This window comes from Gallinula chloropus (genome assembly GCF_964237585.1).
Source record: "Gallinula chloropus genome assembly, chromosome: 3".
NCBI lineage: Eukaryota > Metazoa > Chordata > Aves > Gruiformes > Rallidae > Gallinula > Gallinula chloropus.
In genome coordinates this window covers 70,220,096-70,243,066 of record NC_140087.1, presented here as the reverse complement: position 1 = coordinate 70,243,066, position 22,971 = coordinate 70,220,096, and the positions used below count along the sequence as shown (strand labels likewise).

Sequence of the window (22,971 nt, the reverse complement as noted above, 5' to 3'; positions counted from 1 at the left end):
CACATCATCCCCCAGCCTGTATTCATAACGAGGATTGTCCTGACTCAAGTTCGGGACCTTGCACTTGTCCTAGTCTTGCATCTGGGAAGGAACAACCGTTCGTTTCAGTACAGGCTGGGGGATGACCTACTGGAGAAGAGCTCTGTGGAGAAGGACCTGGGGGTCCTGGTGGATGACAGGTTGGCCATGAGCCAGCAGTGTGCCCTGGTTGGCTAAGAGAGCCAATGGGATCCTGGGGTGCATCCAGAGGAGTGTAGCCAGCAAGTCAAAGGAGGTGATCCTCCCCCTCTACTCTGCCCTGGTCAGGCCCCACCTGGAGTATTGTGTCCAGTTCTGGGCTCCCTGGTATAAAAAGGACAGGGATCTCCTGGAGAGAGTCCAGAGAAGGGCTACGAAGATGATTAAGGGCTTAGAGCATCTCCCCTATGAGGAGAGGCTGAATAAGTTGGGGCTGTTCAATCTTGAGAAGAGAAGACTAAGGGAGAATCTATTTAATGTCTATAAGTATCGTAAGCATGGAATGCAGGGGAATTAGCCAGCCCCTTTTCAGTGGTCTGTGGAGACAGGACAAGGGGCAGTGGCTGCAAGCTGGAGCACAGGAAGTTCTGCACCAACATGGGGAAGAACTTTTTCTCAGTGAGGGTGACAGAGCCCTGGGACAGGCTGCCCAGGCAGGTGGTGGAGTCTCCTTCTCTGGAGATATTCAAGACCTGTCTGGATGCCCATCTGTGCAATATGAGCTAAGGAGCTGCTTTGGCAGGGGGGTTGGATCCGATGATCTCTCGAGGTCCCTTCCAACCCCTACAATTCTGTGATTCTGTGATTGTTGAACTTAATGACATTTGCATGGGTCCACCTCTTTAGCTGGTCAGTCCACCCTGTGGATGACATACTGGCATGTCGACTCCACCACTCAGCCTGGTGTCATTGCAGACTTGCTGAGGGTGCACTCAGTCCCACTTAGTTGTTGATGAAGATATTAAACAGCACTGGTCCCAGCACAGGTCTTAGGGACACCACCTACCACTCCTCTCCATCAGGACATTGAGCCATTGACCCCTACCTGCTGGATGTGACCATCTAGCCAGTTTTTTATCCACTGAACAGTCCACCCTTCAAATCCATATTTCTTCAATGTAGAGAGAAGGGTGTTGTGGAGGACTGTGTCAAAGGCCTTGCAGAAGTCTGGAGAGATGACACCCATTGCCCTTCCTTTGTCCACTTTGTAGAAAGCCACTATGTTGGTCAGGCAGGACTTGCCCTTGGTGAATCCATGAAGGCTGCCTCAAATAGAGAGACGTGCCATTTGCCATCAACTATATGTCCAAATACAGTTGTGTCTTTCTGCGATAAATGGCTCTGCCTCGTGAGGGTATATACCAGCCTGTCTGTACCAGTGGAGACAGCAGAGCTCTGAAGGTGGAGTTGCACCAATCACAGAGGCCAACTAAATACCACCATAGGAAGGGGCATGCCTAGAGGAACATGTTTCAAACATCGGGTGCATCTGTGCCTGGTATCTCATCTGCATTCACATATTGGGAGGCTGGCTTTCCCCTAGCTGCCACCCTGTATCCCATGGCGAGCCAGCTGGTAAAGTGACCAGTCACTTTGGCACATACGTTATCTGCAGGGATTAGTTTGGTTGCCTTCCCCCCTCCATGCAACATTCATCTGTAGCTATTTGCCTAAAGCAGTTGAGCACTTATAGTTGTGTCAGCAAAGAATGTCCTGAGAATGCAAATAGTAAAATGTAAAAAGCGAAAGATATTTAACCAGCCAGTTAGAGCGTCACTCCCTGGCTTGAGAAGGCCGCATGGCTTGTATTCAACCATGGGTACTGGGAATGAGAATTTGTACTCCCAACCAAATGGCCCAAAACCCCACCATTTTCCACCCCAGCACGGTTGTGGGTGTGCCTGCTCGGTTCCCTGGCAGATTTCTCTGCTTTTCCCTCCTTATCGTGTTGAATATTGTCAGCACAAGACTTCTTACACAAAACCAGGTTTGTGTTTAGATGTCAGTTACATCTGCATGACAGCCTAACAAAAAATGTGTATCATCTTTCAGGATTTCAGCTGTCATGTTATTCCTCAGCGACACAAGTGTTTTCATCAGCTTTTTGCAAGTGTGGCAAAAACTGCTTCAGATATATAAAGCAGAAAAAGGGGTTTCCCAAATGCTTCTGCCTACATGAAAGATGTAGCCATGCTCAAGACTGTGAGGAGATCTTTCACAAATACTATTAACCAAAGGATTCTGTCTTTGACTTTCAAGGAGATGTTGGGTTTTTTCCTTTTCAGAGTCTCTTAGCTGTGCAGGTACTAGGGTTTTGTTTTCTTCCTATTCATTTGATTTTTATTCCTTTTGTAGCTGAAAAAATCTCCCTAAAGCCTGCTGTTTCCTAACATCTCTTTATTTATTAATGGCCAACGAAATGTCATGGTGCTTGTTCTGCATGCAACCAATTAGTTTGTGTAGAGAGTGTAAAATCAGAGAGGGATGACCCCTGGAGAAAAGTATGTTGCTGTTTGAGTCATAATCAAATATTCTTGCAGGAGGAAAAGACAGCTTCAAAGAGGCAGATGTGGAATTAGATGCCGAACTGAGTTGATTTGGGATCAGACATACAGATTTAACAGACTGATGGAAGTGCCACACTGGAAATTACTTTGCAGACACATATTAAGACTTGAGATAGTGGTGGTCTTATGTCTTTGCTAGTAAATACATGATCTCATAGATTATAACTTACTGCAAAACAGCTCCGTACTTCCTCTTATTGTAGTAATCATATATGTAATATACTCGGTGTGGTGCAAGGCAGAAATGAAAACTCAAATTATTTACTATTACAGATTGGCAGAGCTCTGCTTCACAGAAAGGGAGAATTTGTTTCAGTAGTTCTGTACTTCTCTTTCTAGCTAACAGTATCTTGGATTTTGTTTCAGTAACCTTTTGTTGCAGAGCAGCAAGTCTGAGCAAAAATATTTCTTTTTTTCTGAAAAAACAGTGCATATGCTTCTGGATAATACAAAAGTATTTTATTTTCTGTCTCAAATTCACGAAAAAAATCAGCCTGGGAAAATGTTGGTTAATCAGTCAAAGCATGTTAGGAAAATAAGGGTTATGTTGAAAAAAAAAAGAAAAAAGAATGGAGGTGCTGATAGTATATTTACTATCTGAAGACCCAGAACTTAGATGATTCACTCAGACGGTGACAAATCCAGGACAGATTCTGTCTTCTGCCTAAGTGAATTTGAGCCCATATTTCCTATCTCTATGCAGGATTTCCAAGATTATGGTCAGGAGTTCTGGTCTAGTCCAGAAGAAAATGGTTACTCAAGTCTCTCCTGGGGTTGCTTATCCTACATTTTATAAATTTTACCTGGAATAAGGATTGAAAGTAATGTCTTCCTTCTTTCAAATAAATCTCATAACCACTGGGTTACAGGGTAATTTTCACTCTTTGCCTCATTGAATATTTAAGGATGTTAAACTCGTTACCTGGTGAGGTAAGGAAAACTACTATCTGATTCATGAAATAAGTGTCTCAGACTGTGCTTAGTGGTTGGAGGGGTGCATGCACACATCTCTCAAAAGACCAGATGGCAGCTAGAATAGGAACCTATAAAGTTTGAATTTGTGCTAACATTGTGATAACACGACCAAAAAAGCATAGATAATTAATTCTGCAGGGGCCAGTTTACTTCCCAGGCAAAAATGCATGAAGAAACCGCTGGATAAGTTTACATCCTAGTGATGGATAGAGCCCAGGAGAGCCTCCCTGCAAGCAAAATGATGAAGTAGCAACCTGTTGCCATGCTGTGCTCTCTTAAGGCTCCTGTCCTGTATACACTAGCCCTTTTGCTTCTTTCTTGATCAAAAGCTGTACTTCTAACGACAAATTCTAACCTCTGGCAGTTCTGAACTCAGCTAAGTCTTCTGGCATTAAAGGAGAACTCTTTGTTGACTGTATTTTCCCTTTTTATGCTTCATTCCTGGTAGAATTTGACTGACCATCTTTGCTAGCAGAGAGGCAACTGTTGAAACAAAACTCATGCGCTTCTTCAAATTTTTTGAGTAGTTGATCTATTTGGTTTCTGAGATTTGCTCCTAAATTTGGTTTGTGTCCCTTACACACCTGAGTAGCCTTTTATGCTTGTGTCCTCTATAATATCCTTCTGGAATTTCACCCAAAAGTTTAAACTGTAGTATCTGGTTAATTTACACCTAGTTTTAAAGTAAGAGCCTGCTTCATAAATTATTCCTGTTGATAATTTTTCTTGCTATTAAAGGATGAAGAATCAGAGTTAAATGAAAAAAAAAACCAACACAGCAACTTTGAACTTAGATTTTGCATGAGAGATAATTTCTTCTGAAGACTGGAAAATATTTGTTTAGGAACAAGTTTTAACACCCCACAGCTTTTCTCTACTTCATTGGTCAAATAAAAGCAGGGACGCTTAGGTTCTCACAGTACTCTGTTCTTATTGGAATACGCTATTCTCTACCCCATATCCACAAGCTGCATTTTAATCTTACTGAGGTCTGAATCTTTTGAGGTTTCTGTCACTGATGACAATATCCAACATGGCAAGTTTCAATATGTGTAACTCCTGCCCCTCATTTACTTGATTTTCCAATAAAGTCTGATTAGCTTGCCCTCATCAGTGCAGTGTCCACATTAATGTGAGTCTGGATTATGGACACTCAGAAAACTGAGAAGTGTGCATTGACAGAGATGTGCTATAGCCAAAGAGGTCCTTGTAGAGAGCAGTGTGTGGAACTGAAGGTGCTGCATGCATTCAAAGTAAGAAAGAAGAGCACAGAAAATGCATCCAGTGCATGGGACATCTGAAAATTCATCAAAAATAAACTTGTGGAGGAGGAATGAAATTTTCTGGGAAAGGTAATAGCTCCTTATTTATGCCTTTCCTTGTTCATCGACAGTGAGCTTTTTCTGGCCCTTCAGGCGTGGATTGCTACTTAGATGACTCCTCCTGCTGCTCTGACTTGTTTACATCATCCTAGATAGTGTATCGCCATGAAATGAATTCAGTTGGACACTGAGCCAAGCTGTTTCAGTAGGAATTCAGGACACATTATAATTTGTCATTTTCTTTGGATCCCAGCCTCAGGCTGTGCAGTGAAATATAATCAAGTTCTATGGAGGGGTAAAACACAAGGAAGCAACTCTCTGCTTAATAGCTCCACATTTAATGACCAGGCTGAATGAATTTGGAGATTTTTTTAAAGGAAAAACTTGCAAAAGCCTTAACTCCAATACAGGTTTTGTTCCTTTCATAACAGATTTGCATGCTTGCAGAAAATAATAGTAAAACATGGCTCTAAGGCCCCAGGTTCAAATTTGGCCCTGCTGAAAAGCCACAGATGTAAGATTGGTTTCTGTTCCTTCTGTGAAGTGAGTTGTGATTCAGCCTCTTAGAAAATCAGGTATTTCTGGTCTGGATGCTGCAGCTACGGTGTTCCCCAGCTGTTTTTTTTTTTCTGGGTAAACCACGGAGCAGGTGCATATGCTGCTGACAGTAAATTGCCTTTTGAGGTGCATGAGGCCCTGTGAGCAGGTATTTAATTGACCTTCCAATCTCAGCCAGGGGAGTCTGCTGATATTTAAACGTTTTGAATGACTTGGATTTTGGAATACTGGTGCCTCAGGGTCTGATAGCCACTTTATTGATAGAAAATTTGAGAGGGAAAAATTTTTAATAATCACAACAAAATCTAAGGTCAGGAGCCTCTTCTTCTCATAAAAAAGCTAATGAAATTGCCAGTATCATCTGACCAGTAGATTCTCTTGCTTTAAGAGTTTGTAGTCTACCCTATGTTTTGTAAGTGAAGGAATCTTTACTCTGATCTTAACAAGCAGTTGACAGGAAAAACTAACTTCCTGGATGTGGGGGTTTGTCATTGCTTTGCACATGGAATTTAATTTTTATCTTGCAATTTTTAACAGATACTTTGTATCATTTTTGTTTCTTTCAAAAAATAATTTCAAAAACCTACCACAACAAAAAGCCCAAAGACAGTTTTAGGGGAAGTTTAGGGGAAACAGTGAAAGGGAAGCCAAATGTGGGCTAAACAGGTTTTTCGTAGAGATGTGACTGCTTCATGGTGTAAAAACTGTAAGAATTCAGGAATATCATCATCCCATTTGCAGCTACATTTGTTCATCACAGCAGCATTTCTAGGTTATTGGAAAAAAGACCACCCGCTCCGAGCAAGCTTTGTCAGTGGCTTTGTGCTGCCAGCCCCAAGGGCTGGTTAGTCTGTACAACAGGGTAAAATGACTGGTTGCTCTTCTTTGCTTCTATTTTGACATCTTTAATGCTTAATGTAACTATGTTAAAAAGATGTCTTTTTCACCCAGGCTACCTCTGTGCTCTACCTTTTTCCCCATAAAACCCAGTTTGTGTCCGTTTGTTCCTGGGAAGCCTTTTGGTGCTTGGCAGAGTTACCAGCTGCACCCTGGGTGTGGAGTCTGTATTGAGGATCGTTAGTGATTCACTAAAAGTAAAAATCATGTTATAGTGGTAGTGGTTTTACATGGCATTTTACAGAGTCCAGTTTCTGCCATGGTTTCTTAAATAAGTACATAATCTGGTCTCATGTTGAAGAAGAGAAATAAAAAGGTAGAGCTACGTAACAGGAAAATTTAGGGAGGAGGCAGTGAGGGTTTACTGAGGCTGCTGGGAAAAAATATATTTCATGAGTTTGAAGGAAATGGGTGATTCATGGCCAAGTACACAATGCTGACGTACAGTATGTCTCAGGGCAAAAGCAGCAGTACTTTACACCCTTTGTAAGAAGAACATGCTATGTAGGTCGAGAAAGAGATGGAAGGCATGAAGTTATTATCTGCTTTGAGTGAAGTGACTTATTTTAAAAACTGACAAATTTAAAGGCAAAAAGTTAGTGTGTCTTTATTGTTTGGATCTGGAAACTTGCCCAAATTCTGAAGCCAGTGACAGAATGAGTGGGCTTCAAAGGCTGAAATTATGGCTTGAAATAAACTATTGTCTTTTTATCCATTCATCTCAGCAAACAGATTTGCAGGTACAAAAACTGAAGCACAAAGGGATTTAGTGCTTTACCAGAGACCACATCAATGCTGACAGAGAGAAGATACTGCTGAGCTGGGTTGGCTAGAGACCTAAACTGGAAGGGAGGGGAGTCCTCTTAGGAACTTATCCCTCTCCAAGATTTCCTTCTGTGGGGCTACAGGTTAGGAAAGCTGTCTCCAAGATGTAACCTTGAGTGGGTTTATACCTGTGGAGCTGTAGAGGCCAGGTATTTAGGAGACTCCATAGTATACACTGAGGTGTTTCCTCTCACTCGGGTTTGCCAAAGTCAGGGAGTCAGTCACAGTCTGGGGGTTGTTTCCCTTGCCACCACCCTCTCCACAGTCAGGTATGTGTGTGACTCCACGCAAAAGGACTGAGTAGCTGTGAGGGGTACCCATGTGTGCTGGCAAACTGGGTCAGAATAGTCACTGCAGCTTCTCTGTGTGCCCAAGAGTCTCCTCCTCAGCTCACCTGGGCTCTTCTCTGCATGTGTGTGTGTGTCTTTCCCTCTTTCAGAAAAGCTTCCCTCTGGCTTTTACTGTTCGTTTGAAGAAGGGGACTGTGGCTGGATGCAGGGCTCCTCTGCGTCCCATCCTTCTCCATGGCGGATTGGAAGCCCGGAGCACAACCATTTTTCTTCAATAGAAGGTGTGTGAGAGTAAATAGTAAGTGCAGAGAATGAACAGCGGAGAGCAAAAAAGGTACATAAATGGTGGGGAGAGGGGAGAAAACACAAGGCACGTTTTCCTGTGTGAAAGAAAAGCTATCTTTCTGCTCATAAGAGCTTTGAGCTAAAGGCTGTCCTTCTCACTGCCTGTCTTGTGGGGATAGACTCGTACTTCAGGTCTTCACAACTGACAACAGATACTAATCTTGACCCTTTCAAACAACTTCACACTGACTATTCATATCCATGACCATTCTCCATACTGATCTGATTTTTCTTTCTGATTTTCCTATGAACTTACTCTGTTTATCTGTTCTACTTCCTTTTTTCCCCTTCCCATTTCCTAATTTTTCTTCTCTTTGGCCCTTGTGTTCCACTTCCATGTATAATTGCTGTATACTTGGCTCCTCTAGCCAATCCCAGTACTTTATTTCTAATCCTTTCATACAAACCATTGAAAGTTTATACCTTGGGCATTGAACTGGTTGAGCTTTTGAACCATTGAACTCCTGGCTGAGTTTTGGCAAATCGTCTGTCTGCCAGGATAAGCTTTTCCTAATGCAGTGATTTGACTCATTGCAGGTGTTATTGCTGAGGCACAGAGCATCTAAAAGGATACAACAATGACAGCAGAGTTAATGGCATATAATCCCAACCTTGCTTTAGGAAGTTAGGTCCAGAGTTAAATGTGAAGAGTAAGATTCCCTGCTCCTGTGATGTAGGCTTATACTTAACACTCTACTTATACTGGTATAGGCTACAGTGCATTTTTGCCACCTGATGGCTCAGACCCCAGTGTTACAGACCACAGTGATGGAAGCATAGGTAAAGAACCAGAAAGAGGGTACAGGGAGCGGGACGAGGGGCTGCTGGCAATAAAGGGCTGGTGATTGGTATTTTGTCTATGCAGTAGTGGCAATTTCAATTGAAGCCCAAATAGAATCATAGAATTGCCTTGGTTAGAAGGGACCCTTTAGATCATCATGTCCAAGAGTTGAACCATTGCCCTAACCTGCCAACCACCGCTAACCCATGTCCTTTAGCACCACATCTAACCATCTTTTAAATACCTCCAGGGATGGAAACTCTACCACTTACCTGGGCAGCCCGTTCCAATGCCTAACAACCCTTTCTGTGAAGAATTTTTTCCTTTTATCCAATGTAAACCTCCTCTGGTGTAACTTGATGCCATTTTTTCTTGTCCTATCACTTCTCACAAGGGAGAAAAGGTCAGCCCCCACCTCTCCACAACCTCCATTCAGGTAGTTGTAGAGAACAATTAAGTCTCCCCTCAATCTCATCTTCTTCAGACTAAACAGCCCCAGTTCCCTCAGCCACTCCTCATAACATTTATTCTCCAGCCCTTTCACCAGCCTTTTTGCCCTTCTCTGGACACACCTCAATGTCCTGTAGTGAGGGGCCCAAAATTGAACGCAGTACTCAAGGTGGGGCCTCACCAGCACTGAGTACAGGGGCACAGTCACTGCCCTGGTTCTGCTGGCCATACTATTCTTAATACAGGCCAGGATGCTGTTGGCCTTCTTGGCCACCTGAGTACACTGCTGGCTCATGTTCAGCTGGCTGTCAGTCAACACCACCAGGTCCTTCTCTGCCAGGCAGCTTTCCAGCCACTCTTCCCCAAGGCTGTAGCACTGCTTGGAGTTGTTATGACTCAAATGCAGGACCCAGCACTTGGCTTTGTTGAACCTCATGCCATTTGCCTTGGCCCATTGATCCAGCCTGTCCAGATCCCTCTGTACACTCTTCCTCCCCTCAAGCAGATCAACACTCCCACCTTATTGTCTGTGAACTTTCTGAGGATGCATTTGATCCACTTGTCCAGGTCATTAATAAAGGTGTTAGAGACCTGCCCCCAGCACAGAGCCCTGAGGAACACCACTGTTGACTTGCTGCCAACTGGATTTAACTCTATTCACCACCACTCTTCGACCCCAGCCATCCAGCCAGTTTTTTACCCAGAGAAGAGTACACTTGTCCAAACCAGTTTCTCTAGAATGCTGTGGGAAACAGTGTCAAAAGCTTTTCTGAAATCCAGATAGACAACATCCACAGCTTCACCCTCATCCACTAAGCTCTTCAGTGGTACCCTCCTGAGATGAGCTCGCTCAAACTGAGATAGTGCAAATACACACCTTTTCAAGCAGAGCTGCCAAAGAAAACCCCTGGTGTTATACTGCCTTCATTCCTCTTGTTACAGCAAATGATTAAAGGAGCAAAGAGGCCTCCAGCTGCATTAGTATTACTCTGGTGATATTTTATCATGGTTTTATTTTGGTTTGGGATTGGACAAGGTAAATATTCTCTCCAGGTTACTTTTTGTTCATGAAAGATACATGTTGTTATTCAGCCTTGCCAGGAGAATGAATCTGGTCATGGAGGAACAGAAGATAGCTGTAGAGGGAAGGTAGACAGACTGCTTAAATTATTTCCTATGTTTGTTGGGTGAAGCTGCATCCTTTATAACTCAAAAAAGCCTTCTGATCTCTGGCATTCTCTGGTAGTAGGAGCCAGCTAACAAAGGTTCTGGGGAGGTTACAAACCCTGAAACAGAAGGTGGGTGCTGTAGTTTTACCTTCTTCCTGTTCTTTTATCTAGGTTGTGCACTCCTCCTCAACACCAGCAAAGCACCAGCAGTAGCCAACGCTGTCATGACCAGCACTGCATTTCCAGCTCCTTTGAGGAACTCACCCTGTGAGGCAAGTCCTGATGTTCTCTTTTCTTTTGTAATTTGCAGAGCTTATTTGTGTGTCCAACTGGTTTTCAAATATAGACACTAGGTCAGTAGCACACAACTGCTTTCTCTGATGGCTTATCTATAAAATATACTTGTTTAATGCCCTTGTGTGAAGTGCCACAACATATGCTCTGAGAAGTTTGGCATGTCTTGTCCTCATTGTATGGCCTCACATGATGTATTATGATCTTCATAATCGCATGTGTGTACTGTAAGGGCAGGACAGCCAGCATTATGTAAGTGCAAAGAGGAAGCAGCTTACTGCATGACCAAACATTGTATTTGCAAATTCTGAGAAAGAAGAGGCTTTGGGGCTGCCCCTGAGTTGCTCAGAAAATGCAGTGCATGCTTCCTCTAGCACAGCTGGGATTTGAGCTTCATCATGCTGTGCCTCAAGTCTACCAGTCCTCATGTAGGCTGCATTCATAGCTGCACTGAAGTTGACAGAGAGAAACTCACGTAGAATGGAACCAGGTTTTTACTCAAACAGAAAAGCTGTTGACAATCATAAAACATAAACAAGTATACCAAGGCTTGCCAACCCTGCACAAATGGTTGTGATTTCTGAGTCAGTTGTATTGAGCCCTTAAACTGCAGATTACAGAAAGGTGACCTGTCTGCATCTTTTTAACATAAGTCTATAGCCTCACAGATTCTATTACCACTATTGGGATTTATTAATGACTTACACTTTGAACCATGTCTAGTGACTTAGAGTATTTCACGTCTTGAATGGCCACCCTAAAATACCACACAAGCTCCTGGATCCTGGAGCAGAGGGATTTGGGAAAATTGATCTTTCCAAAACACTGTTTGGTGTTTGTTGGTTGAGTGCTGAACAGACAAAAGAATCAGATTCTCCCTATTCCACTGATCCTTAAAATGCAGAAAGGACAAGGAGGGATGCATTAGAAAGTTCTCTGGAATGAAAGCACACAGAAGATGGTGTTTCTTTGGCTGGAAGTTTGGTTTCATTCACTTCTGTTGGATATTGCAGTTCATGTAGCAAAGCACATCTGGTTCTGCTCGCATGATATATTCGTGTCCTTCTTCAGGAAATAGATTCTACCTTGTTTTTCCTCCCTTCTGTGACAAAGGCGTCTGCAGGTTCTGAATATTTTAAGACCTTATTCTGCCATGGACCAGCAAGAGCGAGTGTTTTTCATAATCCACCTGACACAGGAATCCAAGTGAATGATTTCCCAATATGTGTGTATTTTTTTTCTTGTGTATACAACAGTGCAAATAATTAAACTTGCCGTCGGGGGAGAAGCTGCCATGTATTTCATCTGCTCACATGCCATCCCACCTCCGTCACTCCCCTTGGCACTTAAAAGGCATCCGGACGCATCCAGCATTGCAGCTGTCGGTAATAAAGAGTGAAGGAGTTTGGCAAGGGTTTTGTCTCTTGCCTTTTCATATAGTGTAAAAGCTTCTCTACTCAATGAGCCCCTAGTGGCTTCAGATTCTATTTTACTGGAACAATCTGTCTGTGAGCAGAATAATTTAATTCCACTTTTCAGCACAACACAAGAGGAGGAAGGAGATATTCTCCCCCTACACACTTATCCCTCCAATAGGTGCCAACAAACTTTCTTATAGTGAAATTATAGTGAGAAAAGAGGTTGTGAAAATACCATAATTCTCTCCTGTGTTTATTCACCCTCAATCACTTCCTGATTGAACTGGCTCAAGCTCAGGCACTGAAATGAGTTTTCTTCTACCTGTCACTTCTGACAGCTCCGCCTGGCATGACACAACCAGGACAGATTCTCTGGCAACTGAATTCCCACTGACAAAACTCACTCATGATTCATGTGGCGAAGGGATCTCGTCAAGTGTCTGTGAATTAGACCCATTTATTCTTCTACAGTCGGTGCAAGCCATAAACCTGCCCTCCCTCTCGTATTTGATCCAGCTCACATGATCCTTTAGATATCTGCTTGCTCTACTTGTACTTTCACTTACAGAACAGCTTGTTCTGACAGCTGGTTCCAGTACCCCAGAGAAATTTGGCTCAGATTCCCACCCTGCACCAATATATATTTATGATGGAGGCTGTCCTTAAGCCTTGTCATCCTTCCTCTTCCTTATACGCCATATCTACCTCAATATCAACATGCTCAGCTCAGCTGAACTACTGGAGGTGAGACTGAGTGTGCTGCCCCACCTAGCTTGTTCACTTGCCTCTCCTGGGGGAGCAGAACTTACCCCTGTTCCATGTACCAGACTTTATCAAAGGCCCTGAGAGAAACAAGGAGGCCAGCAGATGTTCCCAGTTTGCTGATCTTGACTTTACTCTCTTCTGTCCCTGCTATATGGAAGTTCTGGGGCACTACTAGACCTGCTGTTTACCAAATCTACTATGTTTTCTGTTATCCTTTAATTTGCATTTATTTTATCCAGCCATGTTAGACAATTACACCCACCATAGCAAATGCTGACACCCTGCTTTTTAGCCTGAGGTGTTCATAGGAATTAATTACTTCACCCTCAGTGTGAGAAGCATTACCTGCTGCAGTGTTTACCAGGCTGAAGGATTCTGGGTTTTGGACAGAATGTCTATGGAACCAGGACTCAATGCTGACAAGGAAATAGTCAAGCAGCCCAAAGTAGGTGCCAGCCACAAAGAGTTTGCTAATGCTTCCGGCTTGTTTTTCTCCCTCAGCTTGGCTGTTTAATCTTCCAGTTATAGACTAGCAACAGAGACAACAGTCTGAGAAAAAGACAGCTAACACCCTGTAGACTTGTGGGGTGGCCTGGTCCAAACACCTTCCCTACTGAGGTTCTGGGCAGCAGTTTGCAGTAGTGCTGATGCTAGCACTTGGAGATTGCAGAGCCTGAGTGATCTTTGGCATGTGTATTGCTGCTAACTGCAGGGTAAGTGTGACACTCCATCTTTGTGCTCTCCCCAACCTGAGGTCAGTCACCAGGAGTGTGCTGGGCTGCTTTGAGGCTGTGCTCCCCTAGCATTTCCCGTGCTCAGTTGGAGGCTCCTCAGTCACTCAGAAAGGGAAAAATCAGCCTGACCTACCCTGTACTGCCCCACATGCATCAAAAGACAGGAGAGTAAAAATGCATCTAGGACATAAAGTAATAAACACAGACAATACTTTCCCACACATGTTTGGGATTGTCCCTAACACGTCTTGCACTTTGTGTATAGCTTCGTATTGCACTTTGCTCCTGTTTGAGCAGCTTTATATTTTTGTTTTCTTTGTTCTTCACTGCTTTTGGCAGGTCAGAGCGGTTAGTTTGTGATGCTGCCCTTTGTTCTTGGTTCAGGTTTTCTTTTCTTTTTGTTGTTTTATTAAATCTTGGCTAGAGCATCCTGGCTTCAAAGAATCTCGTTTGCAGTCCAGACAGTCTTTGTTATTTTTTTCATCTTGCACATTTGGTAGAGTCCTTTGCCTATTGACCCCATTAATTGTGTAAATTAACTGTTTAAAATCCAATTTGTGCGATAGAGGGAAACTGTGGCATTTCTACTAAATCTTGGGGGAATGCAGGAAGTGGTATGTGTAGTCCATGAAGAGATGCTCCATTACCCTGAAGTAGCCAGAGAAGAGACACGTGACCAAAAGCTCAGGAAATGCTTCAGGAACCAAACTGAGTCCAGTAATCAAGAGTTGAAAATTTTTTAACCCATATGTAAAAAGTTCATTGGAAACAAAGCATGTGTAATTGAGCATAGGAATGCACATTAATCCAAACAGTGGCCTGATTTTAAGGCAGAATTTATAGAGCTTGAGCAATAAAACACAGCATTATTTGCCCTTCTCTTCACACTGTGATTCCCCTCCTCTGAGCAGGAATCGCTCGGCCTGCCCAAGGCCAACTGGGCAAATAAGGTGGTTAGATATTTCCTCATTTTGAGGGAAATGATGGATGCCATTTGCATGTCATCAGTGGCTGTACCGCTTGCATGGGAATCTGGGAAACCACATTGCAATTAAAGTCCAAAGGAAGTGCTGTCATCAGATGCCACCCATGGCAAAACTAAATTGCTTTGCCAGAGTTGATAGCCTTTAGGTGTGCACAGTTTCCAGACTGTAATGGCCACCTGCTCAGTACTTTGCAAAGATGTTAGATAGCTGATGCAAGAGTGGTGCAGATGTCCAGACAGTGCTCACCTTCATGTGAAAGCTGGAGATTCAGTTCTGGCCCCCCATGTCTGGACAGTGAGGCAATCCCATCTCCCTTGGTCTCAGCATTGTTGCTGAACAAGTGCAGTCACATACACTGACTTGCTTTTCAATCCATTTTTTCTGAGATGCTTCCTGCCATCTGCATCATCAAGCTTTGAAGCATGCTGAAGTGACTGCAGATCATGAGAGTCATACCTGTGTCTTGCCAAGTGTTTGGACTTCTGTCATAAAAAGACGTAAGACCAGGTCCAGGACTACTGTGTTCTCTGAGAGCTTGGTACAGTGAGGGCAACAGTAGTTACATCTGTCCTGTGAGATTTTGTTTTGTGGTGCTTCACAACTATTACTTCAGTTTGAAAGTTGCTGCAGAACCACAAACAGTTGAGACTGATTTTTTAGAAGAGCTGTGCTTTGCTCAGCACAAGGGAGTCTGTGATAGACCTTAGTACCCTGAGGAGTAAATACTGTGCAAGAGTTTTGGTGTAGGCTGTAATAGAGGAAGAGAATAACAGAGGTGGTGCTGCCTGGGTGATGAAAGTGAAATTAGCCTTCAATGTTATCACATGCATCTTCACAAAGAAGGGTGACTCTTTGCAAGAGGGACTGCACTGTGATTGGAAACCAGACTGTTTCATTTCTCTGTTAGATCCTGGGTCAAATATTTTAAAGGTATAGTTCTGCTGGAAAACAATGAAGACAGATTCCTGTGATAATAAAAGTGCTTTTGGCAGTGTTTAAAATAATGAAAATCTTTTTCTGATGCTATTTGGACATTTCAACTAGCTATTTCTTGAAAACCACCATTATGTTATGTTGGTACTAAACTGTGCCGGACTCCTTTTAAGGCTGAAATTACTTTTTGAATGTAAAAATACTTATTCTAGAAAATAAATGTGATGTGTTGATATAAAATAGTATAGTTGGATGTAAAACAGTATAGTTGAAGCTTGCCCCCTCACTTGGGTTTATAGAAATAAGAATGTTTTCATCCTCTGTAGTTATTAATTCAGTTCTCTTTCCTCTTTTATGCAAAAGTGTTGTGGTATGTAAATCAATAATATAAATAATTCCTTGAGTGCATTGAGCCCCATGCTGACACCTGCAGAGTGTGTCTCTGTCTCCTCTATTCCTTGAGCTTTAAATTACTAAAAAGGGTACATGGTAATAACATTGACTCCAAACATTTATGAGCATGAAAAATATAACATGGATATGCCTCTATCACAGCCTTTCATATGCTTTATTTTGCAGAATATTGCTAGCATCCTTTTTTTAATTTTAAAATGTTGTTGTTGTTAAAATCTGTGGAGCTTATTCATTTTATCTGTCTTTCTCTTTTCTTGCTTCCCTTGCCAAATGGCTTTGGTGGCATTGGATTGGAGGATCTGTAGTACCTGAAATTGCTTGAAGGCCTGACGACTCTGCAGCAAAATTATGAACTCTTTCTTTCTATTTTGTTGCCATCTTTATGTTTGTTTCCTGAAATGAAGGTGCTTTTATGAGGTTCTTGATTTTATAAAAGTAAACATAAGTAAGAAATAATGTGAGAATAAATAGTGTGAGAATCTGTTCATATAGAATACAAGCTTCTCTTGCATGCCTAGGTATTTTAAAGCTACATGATCAGATCAGTTATGTATCATTTATGTAAGGTTTTTCAGTGCATATATGAGTCCTAACCAAAATCAGAAGTGTCAGCAGACCACAAGAGAGAACGATTGTGCACAGTTTTTCATCTGTTCCTGCTGAACAGGAACAAGACCTTTTTGTTGTCTTTCTAATTCGCAGGAGTCCAAGTCTGAATTGCCGTGCAGCCCTAATACATGTCTGGCTTGTACTGTTGTGTGCAACCATTGGTCATTTCTAGTAAGAAATCAATATTGCAAATGTGAGAAACTTCATGCCTCAAACATGGTCATTCACAAAATCTACCGAGACTTGGTAATGGTGTCTGCAGCTATTGTCTAATTCTGTGTAAACTGTATTCCAACTTGCAGCTTCAGTTTCTGTTCAACAATGAGGTGTTTTCCAAGCTTCTTTAATGCCTGACTTAGATTTACTGGGTCAGTGCATTCATGTCTGAAATCAACTTCTGCTGTTTCCCGACCAATGAAGAAGAGTGACAGCATCTGTAGATAAAGGGAAGGCGACCGATGTCATCTACCTGGACTTGTGCAAGGCCTTTGACACAGTCCCCCACCACATCCTTATCTCTAAATTGGAGAGATGGGGATTTGATGGGTGGACCATCCAGTGGATAAGAAACTGGTTAACAGACCGTAGCCAAAGGGTGGTGGTCAATGGGTCTATGTCCAGGTGGAGTCCGGTGACAAGCGGGGTCCCCCAGGGGTCTGTCTTGGGACCGGTGCTCTTTAACATCTTTATCAATGACATCGATGATGGAATTGAGTGCACCCTCAGCAAGTTTGCGGATGACACCAAGCTGAGTGGTGTGGTCGACACCCCAGAAGGAAAGGAAGCTATCCAGAGGGTTCTTGACAGGCTGGAAAGATGGGCCTGGGGGAACCTAATGAGGTTCAACACTGCCAAGTGTCAGGTGTTGCACTTGGGATAGAAGAATCCCAGACACAGACTGGGAGAAGAGCTCCTTGAGAGTAGCCCTGCTGAGAAGGACTTGGGGATTGTGGTGGATGAGAAACTTAACATGAGCCAGCAGTGTGCTCTTGCAGCTCGTAGGGCCAATGGTATCCTGGGCTCCATCAGGAGAGGGGTGGCCAGCAGGGACAGGGAGGTGATTGTCCCTCTCTATTCTGCCCTCGTGAGGCCCCATCTGGAGTCCTGTGTCCAGATCTGGGGCCCCCAATACAAGAAGGATGTGGAACTGTTGGAGAGGGTTCAGAGGAGGGCCACAAGGATGATTAGAGGGCTGGAGCACCTGCCCTACAAAGAGAGGCTGAGGGAGCTGGGCTTGTTCAGCCTGGAGAAGAGAAGGCTGTGGGGGGACCTCATTGCAGCCTTCCAGTACCTGAAGGGAGCTTATAGGCAGGAGGGGATTCAACTTTTTAAAAGAGCAGATAATGGCAGGACAAGGGGGAATGGATTAAAGCTAAAGGAGGGAAGGTTTAGATTAGATATTAGGGGGAAGTTTTTTACAGAAAGAGTGGTGAGGTGTGTTTCATCAAAATCAATGTCTGTGTTTTAAGAATCCACAGTTCTGGGTCAGGAAAATTCTGAGCAGTTTCTTTGACCAAGTATTACAGGTGTATGGCAAGGATTTGGGCCATGAGATCTAAGTAATGTGCTTTTGCACAAGATGTAAGCCTGTGGTGCAGTTCAGGTGTGGGTACCAAGATAGCCAGCACTGGGATCCAACTACTGCACTTGTCTGGGAGAAGGATGTTTATTGACTCTTCTCCATCTTCTTAAAAATACCTCACATGAAGTTCCATTGGAAGTATGTTCATCTTTTCCTTTTTATTTGGATGTCGAAAGTTGGACAACTAGCTTTTCCTGCCAGGTGGGATGGTAATGCTAATAGTCAGGGGTGTTACCACACAGAAAAGGAGGAAAAAGAAAGGGCAACTCTGGAGTGCCACTAGGGAGTGTTTGGTTCATGCTGCTGTAAGCATGTGCCATTGGTCCTCAGTCATACATCTAAGCACCAGTTCATTCTCAGTCCTTAGGTGGTTTTGAAATTATGCAGCTTCTTCTAGAAAATCCACCCTCCTGATTTTTCTTCACCTCTCTGTTAAACCTGCCAAGCCCTCTTGATATTGATAAGGACTAGGGGTTTTTATTCTTTCTAGGATGAATTGAATCTCTTGATTATCAGTTCGGAAATTCCACAAACTTGGAGGCTAAGGGAATTCTCAGAAGGCATCTTTCCAGATGGTGTTTGCCGTACAGTGCCTGTGGCCATCTGACCCAAGCTTTGCCTCAATATGCTCTGTGTTTACCATGGGCTCGCTCTCCCTTTAATTTTCTCCAAATCAGTTTAGAGGAGTTCATTTACTGAGTCAGTGGGTTTGCATACGAACAGCTAATCATCAGCTGTGGTGGGTTCTAAAGCTGAAAAGCGCGGTGCCATTGAGCCAATGTCTACCTGCAATGCTTAATTAATTTCTCAGTGATGTTTCTAGCTTCTGAATATTTTGCTGCCGGTTTAACACAGAAGGAGATGTTTGATGTATCATGTTAGGGGTATGCCACCAACAGCCCAGATTCGGATTTTTCCAAATGTGCCACCACAATACTTACAGGAGACATCTTGTGTGTAATACCATCTGCCATCACTGATGCCATATTCTGTAGAATGAATGCCAGCCCCATTTGGAAGTCTTTACTGTGGCATCCAGCTCATCATTTCTATGGTTCACTTCAGCAGGTGTGAAAAGACCTGGACTGCCCTGCTGTGAAGCTTAGAAACTATGGAAATCACAGCCAAAAATGCCCATTTGGACACAGTGCCAGTCAGTTCACTCCGAGCCAGTTCATTAGAGTCTGCATATTGCACCTTGCCAACAAGCTGATATTCCACATCAAATGCCAACTATGTCTTTCCTTCAAACAGCTGACATGTGTGCAAAGGCATCCATTCCAATTCATCATTCACTTCAGCTTTTGCTCTAGTGTTACGTTATTAGCTATCACAGGCCTGCTCTTTTCTCACTTCTGACCATGTAGATGTTGCCTCTTACTGTCTGGCAGGTCTCCAGAAGAGACAGAGGTCTGAAAGCTACTGCATAGTAGAAGCTTCAGGGTTTTACGTCTCAGATTTTGATCTCTCAAAATGGCTCACTGATGCTGCTCCAACTTACCTGTGTTAGAAATTTCACACAGTGCATTACCATAGAGTTGGTATTAGGGTCCTAAAAGTGCTTTACATGTGGACTCAGAGGAGTTACTTTCCCTGCTATAGGTTGAATGCTTTAAATGTCCACAGGCATTATAAAGTTATTTTCAAAACCAAACAAAAGTTTTGTCCTCATCAGTTTTTTCAAGGGCAATTATTTAAGTGGATGTGAAAGGTTTCCCTATAATATTTAAGGGAGAGCGATCTTCACTATAATTTCGGTAGTCTTACTTCATAGGCACTGAGAAGTATTAAATCTCCAACAGGTTATTTAATCTTGATTATCACCTGACATTAAGACCAGGTATGTGCTAAGAGTTAGGAGTAGCCACGAGATACCAGGTTTGAAGGGTGGATGGATTCACAGACCCATACCTGCATATCAGTTTGTACACCTCATCAATGCTTGCATCATATGCACAAGCAGTTCAGCAGACCCAGGAGTGATTCCAGGCCAAGGGCAGGGAGTTTTGGCGTGGAGAGAGATAACCATCAAGTTTAAATTTTTTGCACTGTCACACTTTTGCAATCAGGTCAAAGTCACTGCTGTTTTTCTGACTTTGGAGGCAGGGAGGTGACCTGCACTGTTTACCTAAATTCAATATAATGGGTACCTGGAATTTTGTTTCACCCACCCACCCCAAAACTGTGAGTGTAAGCTAGGAATAATAGCAACACTTCTGCTTTTTCAGACCCTAAGTCTGACTTGTCTGCTGGGACAGACTTAGACCAGAAGATAGGAACCACCAGGAAAGTCTAGCAGTCGTGTTTGTCCTGGTTTTGGTCAGGATGGAGTTAACGTCTTTTGTAGCAGCGGATGGAATGCTGTGTTTGAGAGTTAAAATGAAAGCAGTGCTGGTAACACCCTGATGTTTTTAGTAGTGTCAAGCAGTCAAGGACTTTTTCAGTTCTTCATATTTCTCTATTCATGAGAAAGGAGGGGCAAAGCCAGGACAGGTGACCACAACTGGCCAAAGAGAGTATTCCATGCCAATTACATCATGCTCAGTATAAAGGGGGGCTGGTGGGAGGAGGAGCAGGTGGCTCCAGGACGCGCGGTTTTTGGGGGATGGTCGGGTTCCGGGACGGCTCTGGGTGGCACGGCCTGAGCTCTGGGTTTGGTGAGAAACTGCATTGTGTATCAACAGCTTCATATATCTTTTGCTCTAAAGTCCTGTTAGAATTGTTATATTTTATCTTTCTGCTATTTTAGTAAACTATCCTTTTCCCAACCCATGGGCTTTTGGTTTCTTGGTTCTGGGGTTGTTATTTGCCCCTTCCTTTTCCCTTCCCTTCACCCCCCACATACACACTTCTCCCCCTCCTCTTTTCCTTTAAAGAGCAGGCAGCTGTGTGGATCTCGGCTCTCAACCAGGGTAAAACCATGACAGTGTTTTATGCTGAGAACTAGATATGAATGTTCTGTGCTATCTAAGCAAGCAAGTAATGTTATCAGGTATTCCAGTGTAAAATATAAATGTAATTCCTAGCCTCCTGACTTAAGTGTTGGCTTTGAAATGTTAAAAACCAGAGGGCTGTTCTTTAACATTCATGCACACTAGGTACTGTGCCGAACACATGAATTTTTGGACATGAAAACCTATCGTTAATGTAGATTTAATAAATCCATTCCTTCGGCATTCTTGCCTCTACTGGTTACTGAGACCCAGCTCCTGCACGTAATACAGATGTATTTTATGTATGCTCTTTATCAACAAAGAACTAGTTCTTCTTCTTCCCAAGAAAATTAGAATAATATCTTCATATGATATGGATTCTGAGACTAGCCTGATGTAGGAGGGTTTGTGTTTCTGTTTTTCTTTTCATGCAGTGAAAGTCATAAAATGGAAAACTACATGAAATAATTTTACATATGGGGATAAACGCACAGAAATGGACTCAATTACATTAAACATAATGGAAATGTTAGGAAACCAGTTCCCTAAGGTCTTTTAATTAATAGCAATCCCCCTAATTATTTAATTGGGAAGTCTGTAGAAACTTGGAAAGAGGTAAAGAAAACCTTCTTTTTATAGAGAGTATCTGGGGGATGAGGATGTGATTACTAGTGATGCTTGCTTATTGCAGCTATTCTCCCAGTGATTTTGCTGCTGCTGGGATATAAAAATTTGTTGCTGAAATAGTTGTTAGTCTTAACTTGAACCTCTTATGTGGCACCTTAGGGGAGTGTGATCATTGTACTGTAGATAATAGAGGTATTAGTTTATTCCTTTAAAATTACAGACACGTATGTGAAAGCCAAAACAGAGATGTGTTGGACGCAACTTTATCGAAAAGAAAGGCCAGTAGTGCCAATATTAAATACAGTATACTAAATATTGCAGGCTTCCACTGCTGTGGAGTTTTCTAAGGGGATTACATGGATGTAAGGGAGAGAACTTTGACTTTTTTATGATTAGAAAATGAAGAAATTGGAAGTGTGGGGAATATGGTTAACTTTTGAATAATGTTTATGAGGTTTAAACTCCTGTGTTCTCTTTCTTCTAGCTACGAATGTCATGGCTCATCCATGGTTTCTTCCTGGGAAATATATCCCTGGTGCTGGTCGAGAACAAGACAGGAAAGGAACAGAGTCGGCTGTTCTGGCATTCAGATAACAGCGAAGGTTTGGGAATATGGCAGTGGATGGTCTTACCTCTCCCAGAAATACTGGATAGGTATGAGTTTCCTCATCATTCTCCTTCATGGTGATCAGACATTTCATGTCTAGCTACCTGGTAATGGAAATGGCCAGCATTGCTCTGGGAAGTAGTTCCTTTAGGAAGAGGAATGCTGTGTCTGCAGAGGTATCTTCTGTTACAGGCAGCAAGTGAGAAAAACTAAATAGTGAGAGCAAAGCACCCAATTTTAGAACTTCTGACTGGCAGTCTTAGTTCACAACTTGGGTTGCTGGGTGGTCTACAGCAATGTGCTTTAAGTTCTGTGTCTCCATTTCCTTGACTGGAAATAATAATTCTTCTCACATACTGTTTCATGTAGCATGTTTGATCCTCTTATGTGGTTTGCTGGAGTTGGATGTCAGCTCCATAGCTAATTTTTTTTCTGTTTATCAAAATGCCCAGTGTTCAGTGTGTCTAGATCTAAGGATGAAAGAGATGGGAGAAGAACCCGCTGACAAACAGGCAAGGATGCACCTGAGCACCTTTGTGTTAACTGTAGCAGGAGGTTCAACCTACTAAAGGCATGTTGCAGTTATGACTGTATTCTGGCTTTAAGCATGAAAGGTTTTTCTGGTAGCATATGCTTAATCTGGTAGCATATGCTTATTTAAAGAGTGTTATTTTAGCTGTTTCTTACAAGTCAGCTTTAAGGGAATACTCTATTGTGCGTTGTTTACTTTTGTGTGTGCTCTGGCTTGTGCTGTTTATAAAGAAGACACAGACATACTTCACCTCCTGTTGCCCTGGCCCTTAGGCTCTTAAATACATCTACAGTCTGTGTCATGAGCACTGGTGTCCTTTGTCTTTTTGGAAATCTGTGCC

The 22,971-nt window shown here is 42.8% G+C and overlaps 1 protein-coding gene across 1 annotated transcript in view; it reads left to right on the top strand.

Moving 5' to 3' along the window:
• The window catches only part of ALK (ALK receptor tyrosine kinase), a gene marked incomplete at both ends in the record, with an annotated part of 325,717 nt that overhangs the window by 247,024 nt on the left and 55,722 nt on the right, over positions 1-22,971 (top strand). Inside the window, 3 exons of the mRNA XM_084262264.1 lie at positions 7,602-7,733; positions 10,369-10,469; positions 21,977-22,146. Of these exons, the coding sequence (XP_084118390.1) occupies positions 7,602-7,733; positions 10,369-10,469; positions 21,977-22,146 (403 nt within the window). The remainder of the gene's footprint in view (positions 1-7,601; positions 7,734-10,368; positions 10,470-21,976; positions 22,147-22,971) is intronic.